The sequence below is a fragment of the Suncus etruscus genome, chromosome 20, assembly GCF_024139225.1.
Source record: "Suncus etruscus isolate mSunEtr1 chromosome 20, mSunEtr1.pri.cur, whole genome shotgun sequence".
NCBI lineage: Eukaryota > Metazoa > Chordata > Mammalia > Eulipotyphla > Soricidae > Suncus > Suncus etruscus.
In genome coordinates this window covers 4,527,980-4,550,067 of record NC_064867.1, presented here as the reverse complement: position 1 = coordinate 4,550,067, position 22,088 = coordinate 4,527,980, and the positions used below count along the sequence as shown (strand labels likewise).

The 22,088-nt window shown below is 35.2% G+C and overlaps 1 protein-coding gene across 2 annotated transcripts in view; it reads left to right on the top strand.

The window, feature by feature from the left end:
• The window catches only part of ARPP21 (cAMP regulated phosphoprotein 21), a 164,075-nt gene extending 162,101 nt beyond the window's left edge, over positions 1-1,974 (top strand). For both annotated transcript variants that reach the window (XM_049766394.1, XM_049766393.1), the window contains exon 21: positions 1,213-1,974. In XM_049766394.1, coding sequence (XP_049622351.1) covers positions 1,213-1,470 — 258 coding nt within the window. In that variant the 3' untranslated portion in view covers positions 1,471-1,974. The remainder of the gene's footprint in view (positions 1-1,212) is intronic.
• Positions 1,975-22,088: the final 20,114 nt, after the last annotated feature.

The following is a 22,088-nucleotide window of genomic DNA, read 5'->3' as shown; positions in this document are numbered from 1 at the left end:
GAAGGATAATTATTAAATTTAACTATACAAGGTGTACAAGTATATTCTGACCATAAAAATCTTCTCATTTCTCTTCCTTTAGGTAACCTCCTTAACACTGCATAAATTTCTGCCATTAGCTCATTAGATGTCTCTAAAGAAACATATTGAGAGTCAGCTAGGTTTCTGAGACTAAATCCCTTTTATTTCAAATAGCTTGAGATCAGTTGGCATAAAACCAACTGTCAAGCATAGACTGTCAGACTGCACTTCATCACTTGGGGAAGATTAAGTCTGAAATCTCTGAACCTCAAGAGAGAAAAAGGAAGGAAACACAGAACTCATATCTTCTAAGAATCAATTTCTTACCAAACGTACCAGGCACTCACTGCACAATCATTCTTTCCATCCTTTCTAGGACATGACTCAAATATTCTAGAATATCAGATAGGCTTAACAGTCTCCTCCATTGTCCTGATCTATGTAAGGGCTGTTCTTTGTAACCTTAAGAAGAAATCAAATTCTTGCATGTTTTTTATGACTGGATTCATTAAATACCCAAAATAAACCCTTTTTATATTAATATCTTTATTTAAACACCTTGATTACAAACATGATTGTGGTTGGGTTTCAGTCATGTAAAGAACAGCCCCCTTCTCCAGTGCAACATTTCCACCATCAATGTCCCAAATTTCCCTCCTCCTCACCCTACACACACCTGTACTCTAGACAGGCTTTCTATTTCCCTCATTCATTCACACTGTTAGTATAGTTCTCAGTGTAGTTATTTCTCTAACTGCACTCACCACTCTTTGTGGTGAGCATCATGTCATGAACTGGAATTTCCAGCCTTCCCCTTTTTTGTCTCTGAAAATTATTGCAAGATTGTTTCTTATTTTTCTTAAAACCTATAGATGAGTGAGACCATTTTGTGTCTCTCCCTCTGACTCATTTTACTCAGCATAATAGATTCCATGTACATCCATGTATAGGAAAATTTCATGACTTAATCTTTCCTGATGGTTGCATAATATCCCATTGTGTATATGTACCACAGTTTCTTTAGCCATTCGTCTGTTGAAGGGCATCTTGGTTGTTTGCAGAGTCTGGCTATGGTAAATAGCGCAGCAATGAATATAGGTGCGAGGAAGGGATTTTTGTATTGTATTTTTGTGTTCCTACGGTCTATCCCTAAAACAAACTCTTAATGCAGAGTTCTCTCTCTTCTTACAGGTGCCAATGACCCAGGGTTCTCAAGGTCTGCCCCAGCAGTCCTACCAACAGCCAATCATGCTACCTAACCAGGCAGGACAAGGATCACTTCCAGCTACTGGAATGCCTGTTTACTGTAATGTCACACCACCAACCCCTCAGAACAACCTGAGGCTGATTGGTCAACCCTGTCCCTCCAGCACAGTTCCAGTGATGTCGGCTAGCTGCAGGACAAACTGTTCGAGTATGAGCAATGCAGGGTGGCAGGTCAAATTCTGAGAGCTCTGACTATAGTACATGTCTTCACATTTTACATATGGCCTTTAAGGGAAGGGGATCAACTGGTTGAGAATTCAAGTATTCAATTCAATGCTCAAATGTATGCTGCTGGTATTCTGTACAAAGCAAAGACAAATACATGTTAGCTGGTTAATGGTGCATATTTCTGCCATGTCTGCTAGGTATGCCTTTATAGCTTAGCTAGTGACATGATTTCATCAAGGTAAGATTTTCTCCTACCACTGAATACCACTGTGTAGATTATAATATCCCTAATTTGAATTATTAGTTTTGTACTTTGTGTTGAGTTTGTGATGCTAAAATTATTTAAAAAATTATATACTGAAATCACATTGTACCAAAGCTGTAATGGAAAAGAATTGATGAATGGAAGGAATAATTTATATACATTATAGAGTTTTCTTTTTTTAATGGATATATACTGTATTGTAGTGTTTAATCAAAATAAAATATTTGACCTTATGGAGGAAGGTCATGTTTTTATCACCAGCTTGCTCAAATCTCTTTTCCAATATACGTGCGTATATGTTTGTGTGTGTTTTCACACCCATTGGATACAAAATTTCATAAAGAATGCACAGAAAACTTTGTCCTAATTATTTTAGCACATATATCACTGACCTGCCATCATTTGGGGAGATAAGGTATACAAATATTTAACCCACTGTTGTTATTGTTAATATGTTATGTTATGTTATATTAGTTGTTCTGTTAGTTATTAGTTGTTGCTAATATACTAAAGGGAGGAGCTAGATTGATAATAAAGTGGGTAGGGTATTTGCCTTGGAGATGACTGGTTTGGATTCAATCCCTGAAAGCCCATATGGCCCCAATTGTTATAAGAAGAAAACCCTGAAAACAAAACCAGAGATAAGCCATAGCACCACTATGTGAAGGCTAAAATTAAGCAAATAAAATAAAATACATAAGGGATCCCGAAATATAATGACATCCCACTTCATTTATTCTTTGAACTCAAATAATTGATATGTATAAATTGCATTTACTTTTAGGGATTTAAGTGTATGTCACTCTGAAGTACTTTTGATAGCAGTGGACCTATATCATACTTTTTCCACCTTCACCTATGTTTTATTATGTTTTATTATTTTTCCTTTTTAGAAACCAAATATGTGTCAAGTTCTAACTCGAACTTTATATTGGATCATATGATGTAAATTCCCATTCTATTGAATATAAATTAGCAACTCAGTTGTGAACTACAGTACTAGTAACTTAAAGGAAGGTAAAATACAGCAATAAATTAGTTATGACTTAAAACATAGGCAAAATCTTCCAGAATAAAAATTTTTCCATCTAGCCTCTACACACTTAATAGCTTGCAGATTTATCAGGTAACACTAGTTTATGACTAGTTTATAAAACTTTAGTTTATGAAACTACAAAGTTTATGAACTTTGAAAAATTATATCAGGACAGAGAATATCAGCTTTGGCTCTTCTGAGATATATGTAATGGAAATATAAAATTCCAGTCTTGACTGTGCTATCATAGTCCAAGGAATAATAGTCTTGTATTTTATACATTCTACTTATTTTTATATCATTACATACTCTTAATTAGATATTTCCATTCTTTTTGTTTGTTTGTTTGGTTGGTTGGTTGATTTTTGGGTCACATCTGGCGGTGCTCAGAGGTTACTCCTGGCTGTCTGCTCAGAAATAGCTCCTGGCAGGCACGGGGGACCATATGGGACACCGGGATTTGAACCAACCACCTTTGGTCCTGGATTGGCTGCTTGCAAGGCAAACGCCACTGTGCTATCTCTCCGGGGCCCAATATTTCCATTCTTATGAGAATAAAGACAATTAAACACTAGTTGAAAGCTAAACTTACAGATTAACATGGTTTAATTTAGGTTAGCAGTATTTTTCTTTCAAAAGGAAACATTACATATATACACATTTGCATCTTTTCTTATGAAGTGTGTCCCATTTTTTCTCAAATTTGCCTGGTTTCTTGAATATAAATGAGCATCTATACCTATGAAATATAAAGAGGATATTCCCTGAGCTTTCCAGGAGATAAGTGAATTTATTTTGTTTTGTTTTGGGGCCACACCCGATGGCACTCAGGGGTTACTCCTGCCTCTGTGCTCAGAAATCGCTCCTGGCAGGTGTGGGGGACCATATGTAAATCCAGGAATAGAATCGAGGTCTGTCCTTCATTGGCAGAATGCAAGGCAAATGCCATACTGCTATCTCTCCAGCCCCCAGGAGTGATTCTTGAGTGCAGATCTCTTGAACTCTGCCAGGTGTGCCCTCCCAAACAAAGATGATGTGACTTTTGTTTACCATATCATTAAACCAGCATATTGAATATCTAACTATAAGGATCAAAATATTTGTCTAGTGATATCTTTTCATAATGAAAGAATTGACTAATATAAATTTATTTTAAAATAATATTCAACACTTAGACTTCTGATGCTAAATATAATTCCAAAATCAGAAGGCCAATATTAGTTAATATTTATCTTTTCAGGTAAGTTTGGAAGTTATATATATATATTTTTTTTTAATATTATTAGACTTTTTTGCAAGAAATGAAAATATATATCAGGCTAGAGGTAAAGACAAGCCTTCTTTTCAGCCAATCTTCCCTTTAATGTGTTGTATGTTCTTATATTTAGTCATTGGATTTTGGTTACACAAGTCCCATTTTCACTGTTTCAAAATCAATCTTCTCATCCACTTTAAAAATATCTATATCTAGCATCTTGTTCTTTTAAGTCTTATGTTATGCTTACCATTTTTAATAAGAATATTAGGGAAGCAATTCTAGACCCTAAATTGTCGAGATTACATTAGATTTTTTTTCATTTCAACTAATTATTTTATGGCAAACACATTTTACAATCATATTATTCCATTTATAAGCTTATAAACTATATGAATACTTATAGATGCAAATATATAGTTATAGTCATTCCTAATTGTCCTCTATTTCTATGAGAGTGCAAAAAATGAGAGTGACTTATGTATTCATTTATTCAGCAAAATTTTATTGCATACTTGATTATATCCTAATGTGTAGTGCCACTCAAAATAGAGTACAGATACTTTTAAAGCACTTAAATTTATTCTGTAAGTTTTATCATACATTAGTTATTCTGTGAAAGTAGAAATTAAATGTTCTTGAATGAATGAATTTCCACAATAATTACTTTATTGTTTTAATATAGTTAAACAGGATGTGGGGTGGGAGCAGAGATTTGTTACAGAACATTATGAAAATGGAATTATATAAGTAATTAAAGTATGGTAAGGGGATTTCTAATAAAGAGATAAATTGTCATCCTAAAATAAGTAGGTACAGTGTTTCAGAGTGGCTTAGTGAGAGATTTGAAGGACAAAACAAGCACAAAAGAAGAAAAAATACTGTATAAAATTTTCTTTTTTGACAACTAGAAAACTCATATTTAGACTTGACTTTCACTTTTTCTAGCAGTTAGGTTTTGCTGGGATGTTTCTATACTCCCATCCTCTTGTAATCTGTATACATAGATGCATATAATAGACAAAATATAGTCGCATCTCTCCTCAACTATTTCATGGAAGGCAAGCTGGTTATTTACATAACATAAATCAGATATTGTAAATAGCTTATCACATGGGTAAAATTGAAATATCTTTTTTTTTAATTTTTAAATTAAGTTCTTAAATTCAAATAGTAGATACTAAATTATTTTTCATGAGAGATTCTTTATATGAAAAAGACTTCTGAGAACAATTATACTGGGATACATGAACAATAAAGATTAAGCAATACTTAAAAGCTACTGATCTTAAAGACCTTTTAAATATTGCTTCCTATTATGTATTTCCAAAGGAGGAATAATTTGCATAGCTTATAAGTTTATTTTATATGCTTTACATATATATCAAAATACTCTGAAGAACACAAACATAAAAATTATATCAAATTACTAAAATCAGAGTAGAGTATAAATTATAATTATTTCATTTTTATAGAAAATTTATTATATAAATATGTACTATTTTACTCCCTTGATGATATATTTTGGTAACTTTCTCTATTGTGCATTCTATGAATGATAGCCTAGAAGTTAAAACCATAGATAATATATTCAAAATTTTTGGTTCTTTAAAAAATTAATGTCAAAGGATTTGGTGTTTATTCTTATTTTAAAATTATAGTAAAAGCCAAGCATATGTTTCTAATTATACTCTATAAAAGAGAACAATGGTGATTTATGCTTTTGTTTATTCAACAAGATTTTATTGAATACATGGTCATTTCTAAACCCTGAACCCTATATACAAAGTTCCTTTCTTAGGTATCTGAGTCTTCAGGATAAATTAGACTAGTCAGTCTATCAACCACAGCTTTACCAAATAACCTTTAAAAATAAAATTTCTCATTGATCTCAATTTCTATTACACATAAGATTTTAGATAAGAAATTAGTGACTTCTGATTATGTTTTTGATCTAAGATGTGCTGGGTATATGAGAGTAGATGATAGTGAACCTGGGCCTGAAATTAAGATAAGGAAATCCTATAAGCCAGGAGAAGGATAAATACAGGATAATATCACTTATCTGCAGTATTTAGAATGACTATCATAGAATGCAATGATTTATAAGGGTTTGCCTAAATTACCAAAGTAAAGAAAGGAGTAGGAAAAAATAGTGGAAGGAAAGAAACAGATTAGAAATAATGGAGAGACAGGGTTACAAAAATTCAGGAACATCAGTGGTGTTAGGAAGGAGAGAGTGAAATATCCAAACAGAATCAACAACTTTGAAATCATGAGACTCAAACTAACAACCAAATTTAAAAAGTTACTAGTCAAAATGGCAGACTGAGAGGGGGGGGTATGAACATTGGTGGATTTTATGTGAAACATGGTATGTCTTAACTATGAGTAACTATAAATCACCATGATTAATTTAAAAAAGATAAGGAGTAAAATAATAAAAACAAGCAATAATTTAGGTAATTTGGAGTATGAGGTAATGAAATATAAGGAAGAAAAGTGAGGAAAGCCCCAAAGGACTTAATTGCCATGATCAAGGTTGTTGAGCAGTAAATTGGATACAGGAGGCTGCTATAATTTTTGAGTGAAAGTAATGTGATCACAGCCAGGGTGCATAAAGTCTCACAAAAAATCAAAATTAATTTTTAAAAGTTTATTCAGAAATCAGAAAGGATCACATTGATAGAGCTTGTTTGATTCGAATCAACAATGACCATCAGCAATGTTGGGGTATGTCAGAACCAATTCTAACACTCAACACTCAACTCAAATACTCTTGCCTTTACAACAAAGCATCAGAGTGTGTGTTATAGTTACCTTCACAACAATGAAAAATATATAGAATTTTCCTACTTGGACATAAAGATTTATATCTCCGTGCCCTCTCTTAAGCAGCACCACAAATCAGTGGAGTTTATTAGGGTAAAACAATTGGACCCTGAATTGAAATTGGAGACAGCATGAGAGTCTTATAATAAGTCTGTACTCATGACAGTCACTCAATACATGATACAGTGAAATCTAATTAAACTTTCTAGAACCCTTTGTTTTAAAATGGTAAGAGTATTTATTTATATTGGTTCAGAAAAAAAAACACACAGGGGCTGGAGCAGTGGTGCAGAGGTAGGGCTTTTGCCTTGTGCGTGGCTGACCTAGGACAGACCACGGTTTGATCCCCCAGCGTCCCGTATGGTCCCCCAACCCAGGAGCGATTTCTGAGAGCAGAACTAGGAGGAAGCCCTGAGTGTCACTGGATGTGGCTTCCTAAAACAAACAAACACACACACACACACACATACACACACACAAGATTTTTTGTCCTTATAGTTGACACTTTGCACAAGACCAAAAATCTTTGCTACCATTATACTGCTTTTCCAAAACCCTCTTTTAGTATGAAATTTATTATCCTTAGTTTCCTGGCATGATTTTCTAATGGTTCTATGCGTTAAATGTTATTTCAAGTTAAAATCTTTGTCACTTTAGTTCAGTGAAGATTTTTCAGCTGTCAATATTTTTCTAAAGAAAAAATATGACACTGTTATGTGTCATCAGTGGCAAATTCTTTAGGCTCAGTACTTGCTTCTATGTTATGTGTCATCAGTGGCAAATTCTTTAGGCTCAGTACTTGCTTCTATGTTATGTGTCATCAGTGGCAAAATCTTTAGGCTCTGTACTTGCTTCTATGTTGCACTTGACATTGCATGCACAGTGGAAGTGAGAAGCAGCTTAAAGTATTCTACAGAGAAAAATAAATTCCTGATTGATCGTCTAGCAGAAATAGATTATTCTACTGAACACAAGAAGGCTTAAAAAAAAAAGGTGTGATTAAAACTCTAGAAACTCGGGAAATGATTTGATATTCATGTTCATATGGGTTGTTTTATTCTACTGCTTTGTTCCATTTGACTCTCTTAGTTGGCATAGAAAGAGAGAAAAGAGAAAAGGGATCATACATTGAGCCACCAAAGAGGCAAAAATATGAAGAGGGGTACATTTCAAAAACCTCAGGATCCAATGAACCATCAAAAACCCACAAACATTATTGATGACACATGTGCACCAGTTATGTAATTTAGCAGGATAGCATTATATTGGAGAAGAGTGCCTTTTGTTCCACATCTTTTCATTTTAATCAATGTGATTTACAAAGTTATTCATAGTTAAGTTTTAGACATGCAATATTTCAGTGCCAAACCCACCACAGTCAATCTCCCTCCAGTAATGTTCCCAAAATCCATCCATACTACCACTGCTCCACCCCAGCATGCCATCATAATGAGTACCTTTTAAAGTTTGGTGTTAAAGGTTGGGTCTTATGATATCAGTATTGACTTCATGGCTTGGATATTTCATTCTGTCCTTTCATAAAACCACCAATGTATCTGAATCCCCTTGGTTTTTGGCCTCTCATTTTACATCTTGCTCCTTTCTTTCTCCTCCTGCATGCCATGAGTTGTTTTGGGGTTTTGTTTGGTTGGTTTTGGGGGAGGTTTTGTGTATTTGTGTGTTTTGCTTTGGGGATTTGGGGGCATATCCAGTGGCACTCAGGGGTTACTCCTGGTTCTGCACTCAGAAATCTCTGCTTATGCTCCGGGGACCATATGGGATGCCAAGGATTGCCCCAGTTTGGGCATATGCAAGGCAAAAGCCCTGTGCCATCACTCTATCCCCAAGAGTTGTTTTTAATAATCAAAGTCCTAGATCCTTAGTCTGGTGTACACAGGAAGTCTGAAAGCATGTGTTTTGTCTTTGCCTGTGTGTGTGTGTGTGTCTGTGTGTCTGTGTGTGTGTGCAGAATAGCCTACTATTTAGTTTTGAATTTTTTTGCTATTTTTTACAGAATCACTCACCCCCTAAGAGTGGCCAAAAGAAACATATTGAATACTTAAAAAGGTGGGAAATTTAGGATCTTATTGTTCTTTTTCTCACAAGATTTTTCTGTGAATAGTTTTTATAATGTCGTTATATTTCTATCACAGTGCCACCCACTTTCTTGTAGACTTCTTTTGCAAACAGAATTTATGCTGATTCTCCTGTTTTCCTGAGGAACTTGCTCAATAGGCACCTTTATCTGTGCAAAACACCTCATCTAATAAGGGAGCTGCCATTTGAAGAAATATTGCGTGCTTGTCTTTGTCTCTCCATGACAAGGCTCAGAGAAGAAACACCGGTTAGGCAGTATAGTCTGCATTAGTCCCCTGAACCATTTCTGAGCTAATAAAACTCACAAGCTAGAAAAATCAGTTTTTTTTTTAAGAAACAGGAATGTCACCTATCATTTTCAAGGGTTGAAATATTTTTGGTCTCTAAGAATGAGGCCACATTTTTTAAAATTAAATTCACAAGTCAATTTCATCCTTTCCAAAAGAGAGAGGAGTTACTTAAGGTGCTTAATAGCAATGTAATAGGGAGCAATGGCTTGAGACTGAAAAAAGAAGCAATTTAAATTAGACATTAAGAAAATTTCACTGGAAGCAGAGGCAATTATACAATGAAATAATTCCCTGAGGGAGAAACAGTGAGATGCCATTAAAAGGGTTGTTTAAAAGAGAGTGAAAAAAAAAAAACTTGCAACTGAGTTGGCTGAAATATCATTTGTATTTTATTGCTTTTCTATAGCCATATGTCATCATCTTCACTGAGATGCATCAGGTCCCTTAGTAGCATCAATACCTATCCTGCACCTAGAGGATTGTGATGTCTGTACTGTTTCTTGATATAAAAATATAGGGCTAGGAATAGAAAGATGGTGAATGAGGCAAAAATATGCAGGGGATTTTAGTCATTGTAAATATACTCTATGTGAAACTGCAATCCTAGGATATTTTTAGATGTCCATACATACATATATAAGTAGATAGTTTCAATTGTATCTCAACATATCTCTAATTCTTTTTTTTATCATCATCCTTTGGTTATAATTTTCTTTTTTTTAATTTAATTTTTATTTTGATCATAGTGGCTTACATATTGTTGACAATAATATTTTAGGTACATATTTACATAAAATCAGGGGGGATTTCCATCACCAATTTGTCCTCCCTACACCTCCATTTTTCTCCTACCTCCCATATGCTCTTCCCTCACCCCCAGGGCTGCCAGAATATGTTGTCCCCTCTGTATCTAGCCTACTACTTAGTAGTCTTGCACCTGTTTGGTCCTGGTGCCTCCCTTATTTCCCCCTCTAACTGGGGGGTGGGGGGGCAGGACTAGCTAGTTCAAGTTACGTGGTTTTGTTTGAAGAAGATAAAAGTAGTAAACTGGGGTAAAAGTTTAATACACAGAAAATAAGCGAAATTCTTCTAGAGGTTCTCATCATCAGTTTGAGAGACGAAGGAGAAAAAGGTGAAACTCTCCACCAGTACAAAAAGAAGTGTCAAATATCCAGTGAGGACTCCAACAATAACGCTAAGCACCACAAAAAAAAAAAAAAAAAAACGCCACAGTCTTGAGATAAGAAACATGGCAGGGCACATAAAGAAAAGAAAAGAAAAGAAAAGAAAAGAAAAGAAAAGAAAAGAAAAGAAAAGAAAAGAAAAGAAAAGAAAAGAAAAGAAAAGAAAAGAAAAGTGTACATATCTCTAATTCTATCTCAACATATATTTTTATAAATTTTGGGGGGGTTGGACCACACCCAGTGACAATCAGAGGTTACTCCTGGCTCTGTGATCAGAAATCACTCTTGGCTTGGGGGACCATATGGGACGCCAGGGATCGAACCCACGTCCATCCTGGTTCAACTGCATTCAAGGCAAAGACCTTACTGCTGTGCTATCACTCCAACCCCTCTATGTATCTTTTATCATCTGTCTAAGTATACTCAGACTTTAAACCAATTGATGGAAATAAATGAGTGGCTACTAATGGTCAGTAAAGGTATAAAGAATGAGGAGGGATAATAATTCCTTCCTATTAACATGTCTCTATGCCTGAAGTGTGGGATATAAAATCCATTCTGTCAGGATCGTGAATATGAATCTCTGTAAAATTTATACATACACACACACAAATAGACATTCACACACAGATTTCCAAAAAAACTTTATCTCTCACAGTTGCACAGAAAATTTTAGTAGAAATATGAACTGCCATATAGGTGAAACAAAATACGATGCTTATTTTTAGCAAATGTGTTATATAATTCTGGGGATTTTGTTTTGTTTGGGGGGAGCACATCTAGTGATGCTCAGGGGTTATCCTCTGGGTTATGCGTTCAGAAATCGTTCCTGTCTTGGGGTACCATATGGGACGCCAGGGGATCGAACCGCAGTCCGTCCTAGGCTAGAACAGGCAAGACAGACATCCTACCATTTGTGTTACCTCTCTGGCCCCTTTATATAATTCTAAATGTGTGACAATAACCTGAAAATCTCCCTCAAATCATCACAATTAAGGAACTTTCTGAAGAACTGTGTATTTTTAGAGTGCTTTTCTTTTGTGGTAAAGGTGTTTTCCTGGAAGAATTCATCTCTGCTGTCTCTTTAACTGGCCCTGCTCTCCTCTAAGTCTTTTCCAGTTTAAAAGGGTCAAGTTATGCCCTCATTAGGCTTCATCAGTCTTCATTGGCCATGCCTCATAGAGAATTACATCTTGAAAAATTTGAGTATGCAATTTTTACATTCACCTTTTTTGAAGGTTTGTTTGTCAAACACCTTACAACCAATAGGAATGGCTTCAGCTGCTGATTGTGGACTCATTTTTATATGGACCAATCTAGTTAGACACATAGAAGACCTGGGAATGTTTCTAAACATTCTAAAAACACACAGTAACATTTTCCCTCTTGTCTTCAAAACCTGTACTAGCTTCAATGGCTACTGTAATAAAGTAACAATTATGTTATAAATTTGAATTTATAATTGAATTATATTTGAATTCATAAATTTGAATAAAAAGTTATGTTCAAAAGAGAAAGCAGGCTTTTTGGTCATTAAAATAAAAGTTATGTTCAAAAGAGAAAGTAGGCTTTTTTAGAGGAGAAAAAGTTGGAACCTCTTAAAAGGGTTTCACTTCCAGAGAAGAGTGATAATACAGCAGACAGAGAATTTGTATTGCATGCTTCTGACGAGGGTACTATCGCCAGTATCCCCTAAGATCTTTTTTTTTCCCCCTAAGGTCTTTTTTATTTTATATTATTTTACTTCTATTAAATATTTATTTAAGCACCAAGATTACAAACATGTTTATATTTGGGTTTCAGTCATAAAAAGTACACTACCCTTCACTAGTGCAACCTTCCCAATAGCAATGCCCCCCCCCCCAATCTTCCTCCTACCCCATCCCCTGCCTGTATTTGAGACAGGCATTCTATTCCTCTCACTCACTACCATTGTCATAATAGTTATAGGTGTAGTTATTTCTCTAACTGAGCTCACCAATCTTTGTGGTAAGCTTCATATCATGGGCTGATCCTTTCAAACCTCATCTCTATTGTCTCTGGGTATTATTACCATGTTGTCTTTTATTTTTCTTAAATCTCACAGATGAGTGAGACTATTCTGTGTCTATCCCTATCCCTCTGACTCATTTAACTCAGCATAATAGTTTCCATGCCCATTTTGCAGCAATATAGATGGAACTAGAAACTACTATGTTAAAAAAGTAAGCCAGAAGGATAAATACAGAATGATAGCACTTATCTAAGGTATTTACAAAATAAACCATATATATATATATATATAATACTCCATAAAGAAAAACAACAGTCTAAAATGATAAAACTTCTGAAAACTGTAGATGCTAGGATATAGAGAGGAGAAGCAATCAAATCAAGCAAAAAAGCCTCTTTTATACCATAAAGATATCAGCGACAACAGAAACAGCAGTTTAAAATGAACAGGTGTCCAAAAACCTCCCACAATGGTCTATGATAATGTTCTAATATATTTATCCACAGATCTAGGAGTATAATGTGACTGGAAGCCACAGACCCCTGCTGCATATGTGCTAATGCTTTCAATTTACTAGGTAGAAAACAACTCTTCAAATTCTTTGTCCACAGAGATTCCTTGAACACCCTAATTTTTCGATTTGGCCCCCTATCTTACCCATTTCCCTTTGATTAAGTCTTCTATTAGGACCTAAAGCATATGACCATCAATACCTCTGAAACAGACAAGTTATGATACAAGCCCAAAACATCAATTAAATTTTTGCAAATTATTATTATTTTCCATTTTTTCTCTTTTCTCCACTTTTTATTTTCTCTTCTTCTTCCATCCTCTTCTTTCTTCTTCACTGAAAACTATGTTATTCTGATATTATAAAGCCCATGCTATCAGTTTCTTTTAGGAAAAGAACCTCGATGCACAAGACACAGCAAATGACACTACATAGGGTAGACAACTCTTAGAGTGCTATCATATTGTTTAGTAAACTAGACCTGAAAATTATGTTTATACTAAAATGCTCCAGTCACAATCTAACCCTGAATGCTTCATTTAGTAGTTTAACCACTCTGAGGTCAACCTAAATTTTTTCTTTATTTTTTTTACTCTCCTCTCTTTTTTTCTTTCTTCTTTTTTTCATCTTTTATATCTTTTTTTCCTCCTAATCTATATTTTAGCTATTTATCTTTACTTTTTTTTTGAGGGGGCACACCCGGTGATACTCAGGGATTACTCTTGGCTATGTGTTCAGAAATTGCTCCTCGCTTGGGGGGCCATATGGGACACTGGAGGATCAAACTGCATACCGTCCTAGGCTAGCGCTGACAAGGTAGACGCCTTACCACTCTGCACCACTGCTCCGGCCCCTACTTATCTTTTCTTAACATGATCATTTCTTAAGCGCCCAAATTCATCCTATGGGGGTCAGGCCCCTAACACCAACTTATGAAAAGATCGCTAATGTCGGTCTATAAGTGGACATGAGTTTGTATATAGTGGACTCCTCTTTGTCTGCCCAACCTATACTGTAAATAATTCATGCCTATACTGTATATAGACTCTTATATATTATACTCCTTCCCCCCTTCAGAACTACTTATATCCTTTTGTCCCAAATACCTGATCATTATCCTTCCTTATTTAACTCTCATTACCCTCAGTTCTTATCTCATTAGGTACAAGACCGACTGTCAGCCCCAATAAGCCAAAACCCAGCTCCCAAAACAAAAGGACACCCTCTCAGTCCCACATCTCAGGCCCAGGCAAGAAGCTGCACTCACCACTCCTGCTGACTCCTTCTCTGTGGCACTTTTCACACACACACACACACACACACACACACACACACACACACACTTCCATGTGATTGGACAGCGACCCTCCAAACACAAAACCCAGATCCCAACCATAGAACCAACGTAGCACCAGGAATCAAACACCCTCCAGGGTGTGCCTAATACCACCCTGACATCAATTTGCACCAGGTTGATATAACATCCTGATGATGAGGAAACAGCAACAACTAGATCTAAGATCAGGTAGCACTATCTCATCATCTAATGGTAAGATGAAATCAGAAGACACTAAGTCCTTGATATGCACAAAAAATCAAGACCACTAATTACAGAAGACTAACTTTGAAAACCGCAACTGGGCAGAACTTTACCTGGGTCTAATAAGAAAGACCCTAGCCTAGGCTTCATTCTAGGATTTGAACAAAAACCAAGATCTCAAATTCTAGAGGTCTCACTTTGACAACTCTACTGAGAAGAACTTCTGGAGCAATAAGGAAAGGCTATATCCTAGGCTTCACCCTCAAATCTGTGCAATAACCAACATCCCTAATTATAGTAAACTGACTACAACAACTTTGATGGAGCAGAACTTCAGAACTGTAAAGACTCTATCCTAGACTTCTTCATCCTATGACCTATGCAAATACCAATATCTCTAATTACAGAGGACTGATTTTGTCAGCCACAGTGAGAAGAACATTTTCTGGCACCATAAAAAGACTTTGGGGTTCAATAATGAGCATATCTAGAGGTTGTAGTTTTTTCCATGACAGTATGCTTCAAGGGTGGAGAACCCCTGTATCTCTTAGGCCAAAGGAATTCCCTTTCAAATTTCCCCAATACTTACTGTGCCTATGCAAAAAATAAAAAATAAAAAAAGATACAAAACCTCACCAATAGCAGCTCTCCTTCCTTTTTTTTTCTTTTTTGGTGTTGTTGTTTAGTAGTTGTTTATTGTGGCTGGTGGGTATTTTGTCATTGCTTCTTATTTGTCCTTTTTCTCTTTTTTCTCCCGTTTCCTTATTTTAAATTGATAATACTAGCTCCTAGATGGATTCCTTCCAGGGTTTCTTTTTTTCACAACAGGACCACAGAACTTGAATCATCTTTTTCTGCCTCAGAAGTTAAGGGGAAAATAAGTGGTTTATACCTGGATCAAACAGTCACATGAACATTGAGTAGAACTAAATAATGATCAGACATAAATACCAAACTCTAAGTTAATGACAACAGAATCAAGATCTACAACAATTCATATAAAAAGGGAACCAGTTACACTAGCAGTACAGGGGACAAAAAGGAGCAGTCTGGGATGCATGTTGGGTACAGGGGTGAAGGGTTGTCAACACTGGTTTGGGAATTGCCCTAATTCACTATCATTAAGTACCTTAAATATAACTGTAAACGACTTGTAATTCACCTGGGGATTAATGGAAATCATTATAATAATTGTTTTCATGTCCATCCATATATAGGAACATTTCATGACTCTGACAGCTGCCTAGTATTCCATTGTATATATGTACTACAGTTTCTTTAGCCATTCATCTGTTGTCAGGCATCTGGGTTGTTTACAGATTCTAGGTATTGTAAATAGTGCTGCAATCGGGGCCAGCGAGGTGGCTAGAGGTAAGGTGTCTGCCTTGCAAGCGCTAGCCAAGGAAGGATCGTGGTTCGAACTCCCGGCATCCCATATGGTCCCCCCAAGCCAGGGGCAATTTCTGAGTGCTTAGCCAAGAGTAACCCCTGAGCATCAAACTGGTGTGGCCTGGAAAAAAAAAAGTGCTGCAATGAACATAGGCATGCAAAGAAAATTTTTATATTGTGTTTTTGTGTTCTTAAATTATATTCATAGGAGTGGTATAGCTGGATCATATAGGACCTCAATTTACAATTTTTGGAGGAATATCCATATTGTTTTCCAGAAAGGTTGGACTAGGTGTCATTTCCACCAGCAGTGAATGAGAGTTCCTTTCTCCCACATTCCCACCAGCACTGATTGTTCTTGTTCTTTGTGATGTGTGCCAGTTTCTGTGATGTGAGATGGTACCTCACTGTTGTTTTGACTTACATCTTTCTGATGATTAGTGATGTGGAGAAGTTCTTCATGTGCCTTTTGGTCATCTGTATTTCTTCTTTGAGGAAGTGTTTGTTCATTTTTTCTACCCATTTATTGATGGAGTTAGATGCTTTTCCTTGTTAAGCTCCATCATTACCTTGTATATCTTCGATATTAGCCCCTTTATCTGATGGGTATTGGGTGAATAGTTTCTCTCACTCTGTGGGTGGCCTTTGTGTCTTAGTCACTATTGCCTTTGAGGTGCAGAAGCTTCTCAGCTTAATATAGTCACATTTGTTTATATCTGCTTCCACCTATTTAGACAGTTATGTTTCTTTCTTGACAATGTCTTTAGTCACAATGTCAGAGTGTTTTATGTGTGTGTTCTTCAATATATCTTATAGTTTTGGGTCGGATATCAAGGTGTAATTTTTGGGTACAGAGCAAAAGTAGCCCTGAGAGCTATCAGTGTGGCCCAAAATCAAAAATAAAACAAAAAAGGGATTCACTTAGGACACAAAGGCCACAACAAGGAAAAGACACCCAAATACTTGTCTTAGAATTCAAGCTTATATATAAATTTCTCCAAAGGTACTTTTAAAGACTACTCTAAAAAACAGTGATTATTCTATTAAAAGCATAAAATTGAAGCAATAACAAGCAGAAGTAAAACAATCAAATTATCAAACTCACTTGTAATATAGATAAAATAATGAATGCATAGATAAATGAGTAGATAAATAAAATGAATAAAAATAAATACAATTAATAAATAGGTAAATAATAAAGTTTATGAAATATAAGTTTGTATCAGTAGAAACTACATTTGTCACACTCTAAAACTTGGACTTAAGAAAAATTTGAATATGTAAATGTCTGTAGTTATGTCACTTAATATGTGATATTTTATTATAGTATTCCTAAAAATGAATATATTTATCTACAGAGGTTAAACTATGAGTTGAAATCAAACTTAATCCAAGTCTGAACATATTTGTTCAACTTCAAAACTGTACTAAAATCCATATGCCATGACAAATAAGTAAGAAAATCAAATAAATTTTTGAGGAATAAGAAGAGGGTACTTTCCTATAAAATATCACATTTTATGAAAGCATACTGTTAGGATTGTATGATGTAAAAACTAACAAATTAACATATCCAAAGTGATAAAACCATTGATACAAAATTACATACATTTATATTAAATATTTCAAACCATAGAAAGCAATTATTAATTCTCAGTATTAGAAATGAGACTGTATGTAATCTAGACACAAAATTAAAAGCAGATATTTTAATCTTGCATTGACATAAAATTAATATCTTGAGTGGGCTAAATTCTTGAAGTTATGAGTGCTAATTACTCATAAAGAAGGACTCTTCTCATCAGATTTAATATTTTAATATACTTTTGTTTTGCCTATTACACCTTAGTAAATTTAAAGAAATGAAGATTGGGGAACAGGTGACTGGGCTGCTAGAGCAGTTCACATGATCTGTGGTGGTTATTCATTGAAAATGTACCTCATTATATCTGCTTTTGCTTTTCTTGGGCAGCTCTGTCAGCCAACCCACCAGCTGTTAAGCAGTTTACAAGTAAATGCAATTTTTTTTTGTTGTGGGGTTTTGGTTTTTTTTATATTTTATATTACATTTTGTTTAAAGTCCTATGAATGTTTATGTGTGATTAAAATGGCTTTTTCTATTTGAAAAAAAATTAAATAAAAACCATTACAAAAATAAAAATAAAAAAAAGAAATGAAGTCCTAAATATAAATTGCAATGCCACTAAATTTTGTTAAACTTAAAGAACATCTTCATAACCCTATGTTACGTATTGAATTTTATCAACTATCACAATAAAGTAAATTATTAATACAATTTGTATCCCAAGATGTAGAATTAACTTAATATGAAAATAAAAATTATTGGCAAGAATATATTATATGTTAAAATGTATAAAAGAACAATTAACTCAGTAAGAAAGCTGTACACGTTTCAATAGAACAATAGCAAAATTGTATAATCAATTCACAGCAGGAAAAAACAAATAACTGCTAAATGTATTCAAATAAAACAATATAATGACCAACTTGGAATTGACATATTTAAAATTTCAAATAACATTTTACTATCAAACACATTTGGCAAAAAAGTAAATCTAGCAAAAAAAAGTAAATTTAGCAAAAAAATATATAGGAAGATATGAAACATGAGGAGTTTTTATCCATAATAGTATAGAGTCGTACAACTGTCTCTGGGATAAAGAATAACATTTTCAGGGCTGAGAAATTGTACAATGAATAGGGCCTTTGTCTTGCATAAAGCTTACTCAGGTTCCATGTCAGATGCCAGATAGGTCATGCAATCACACCAGGAGACATCCCTGAACACAGATCAGGAATAAGCACTCTCAGGTTTAGTGCAAATAAAGAAAACAGAGAGAGAAAAAAAGTAGCATTCTGTGTAAAAGCAAACATATCTAGCACCCATAAACTTAACTTATAATAAAATGTCCTATAATATATACTCTTGTATAGGTAAGTAAGAATATGCTTTAGTGATCCCTCTGGATGGGGTCCCAAGCTTTCCCCGCCCTTCCCCCAGCTCTAGGTGAGAAATGCACAGGGTGGAGGGCAGGCAGATCCTGGCTTCTGGCTCTCTACCTGATCCTTTCTTGATCCGGAGGCTAGCCCTACCCGACATGGGTTTGGGGAGACCCCATGTCAAAGGCCTTCTCCCTAACTTGGGTTGCTGAGGACCTTGATAGGCCCCCAGCCATCCCCTCTTCTGCCTCTGGCCTCCAGGCCTTCCTTTTCTAGGTGCCAGCCCAGGCGGCCAGACAAGGTGGGTGTTGGATGGTCCCTCCTGGATGGTGGGTCCTAACTTGGGGTGTGCTGAGATTTGCTCAGTTGCACTAAGGTTGTCACTGGCAATTTCTTACCAGTCTACATGTTCAAAACCATGTGGGGGCTAGTGCTCCTGCGCGCATATATATATATATATATATAGAGAGAGAGAGAGAGAGAGAGAGAGAGAGAGAGAGTATTCTCTATCCTTAAATTATGTTTTGCGTATGCAGAATGTCCATTTTGTATTTTGCCCTTTTGCACACCCCTACAAAGCTCATTTTTACTCCTTAACTCTCTCACCACCCTACCATCAGTAACCAACATTACTCTTTTTAACTTCAGTGCCGCAAAATCCTAATCACAGACCAAAGCCGTGCATTGGAACTAACAAACCCCAACTATTTCAAAAGACATAAAATGAACACGTATGTCTTTTGAATATTTTATGTGTTTTTTCTCTGAAAGCTATAAGTCTTACTAAATATTCTCTTATACAGTGACTACTCTAACAAATTTTTATCTTTTCTTCTCTTTGTGAGCTGTTAAATAAGGAATTTTGGTGAGAGTCCCCCAGTTTATGCTTATGATTGAACCATGTCATGGGATTGTTGGACTTTTTCTTATGGCCCCCATATGCGCCGATAACGTCATGTGGCATAGTTCCTTGTTTGCATAGGCATATTAAAATAGGAAAATACTATATATACAAATAAGATCTTATCTAATAGAGATTGGAACACACAAATCTTGTAGTGCAACGGGACCTTACACCCTGAACATTGACATAATGACCTGGCACATGCCTCAGAAGAATGGGCATTCTCCATTCACCCCTGAACCAGGGAAGCCATCCACGAAACATCCAAGTTTGTCTATAACATCACCTGGAAGCAATCCTCTACCAGGGAAGACCATACTGCTGCTCTGACTTCGACCAGCTCAAAAGAGACTTCCCTTAACACTGAGAAGACTTAACAACAACGACCTTACATGACAGTGCTCTCTGCATTGCCCTTTAATTGTGAGGTGAAACTAAAGGACGCTCCACATCCTGACTTCAATGTAGGATATGCAGATTCCAGTATCTTGAATACAGAAACATGATACCAACAACAGAGACTGTGTGAAAAATAAAAGTGTGTTGGCACTATAGACAGTGTCTTGGATTGGACAAACTAGCTTGCCTGGAGCCTAGAGTTGGTCTTATGCCAGGAAACTTCAGGGATAGGGTCTCCTTGTATTTAGGCCAAGGCTTTTCCTTTCCATTTCCCTCAGATTTTGGTGGGCCTGTGCAAACAATAATTGCCACTCTAACACCGTTTTTACTGTGCTCCTTTGACTCTAATCCTTAAAAAAAAAAACCACTTAAACTTTTTAGGTTAATTTAAACTAATATTCATGTGCATGGAAATGTAAAAAAAATACTATGCCTTTAATGTTTAAGGAGTTGCATAAGTTTTATGGATTTAGATTGCTTTGTGTGCTGCTAAGAAATATTATAATGTACTACAATCTGGAGACTTGAGGTAAAAAGTAATTGTACATGGGTTCTGTTTTATTTATCTTAATATTCTTTGGCTGAAAGTTCAAAGTTAAGATTTCAGCAAGGGGACTTCTTCTGAGAATTCTGTGTATGTGTGATTATCCTTCCACTGTAACTTTACCTTATCCTCTTTCTTTGCATCTTTGTTCTCATAATTAAAAATAAAATATTAAAAAAAGAATATGCTTTAAAATATGTTACATGATCACATTGGTCACAATAAAAATTATTAGAAAGAAAAACAGAACAAAACAATAAAAAGACACATGGTGTTATTTTTGTAAAGGAAAAATGGATTATATCAAATTGCTATAAATAGAACAGATACATTGATCCAATTAAATATGATACAACAGTAACAATAAATGAACTAGAAATAGATATACCAGCATGAAAAAATTTTAGTAGCAAATTATGGCAAGCATACATATAGAAAAATATTTAAATATAACATACATTTTAAAACATCCAAAATAACATTATGTGTGATTTATGATACTGAAAAGTGTTATATAAATGCACAATCATATTAATAAAGTATAAATTTTAATTTAAATAAAATATCCAGACAATAAACATTAAATTCTAGTTCATGGTTATTTACGGTGAGGAGACCTTAAAAACTAGAATTGGGGGCCAGAGTGGTGGCGCAGCAGTAGGGTGTTAGCCTTTCACGCGCTGACCCAGGACAGACTGTAGTTCAATCCCCTGGCATCCTATATGGTCCCCCAAGCCATGAGCGTTTTCTGAGCACATAGCCAGGTGTAACTCCTAAGAGTCACTGGTCTGGCCCCAAAACAAAAACAAACAAAAAACCTAGAATGGGTGTGTTTATGTATGTTTCAAATTAGTAATGTGAAATAAAATGAATAAAATCCAATAAATTATAAAATGAATGAACTAATGTTGATTGCTTTTATATTTTTATGAAACTATGACATTTTAAATTATTCATTATTTTAACAGAAAATTTACTTGTTTTGATCTTTATACTTTACTTCTGAGTCTTGAGAATGATTTAAATGAAAAACATTTGACATAAGAAAGATGTCAAATTCCTTTTTTTTTTCTTTGAATTACAAGTCTTTCACAGATATATTTAGGGTACAAAGTGACAATGAATTAGGGCCATTCCCACCACCAGTGTTGTCCTCCCTTCAGCCCTGTTCCCAGCATGCATCCCATACCTCCCCCCCTTTACTCTCTAGATTGCAGGTGTTATTGATCCCTTTTGTATATATCTTGATGTGTCTTGGGTATCTTGATTCTGTTGTTGATGACTTTGGGTTTGCTCCTGGTACCATCCACAGTTTTCTTCTTTCCCCTCCATTGATTAGGCGACATAAAGAATACATTTTATAGTGTTGTTAGTTATTTTATCAGAATTTAATTTTGTTTGTTTGTATGTGGCTACACTCTGTTGTGCTTAGA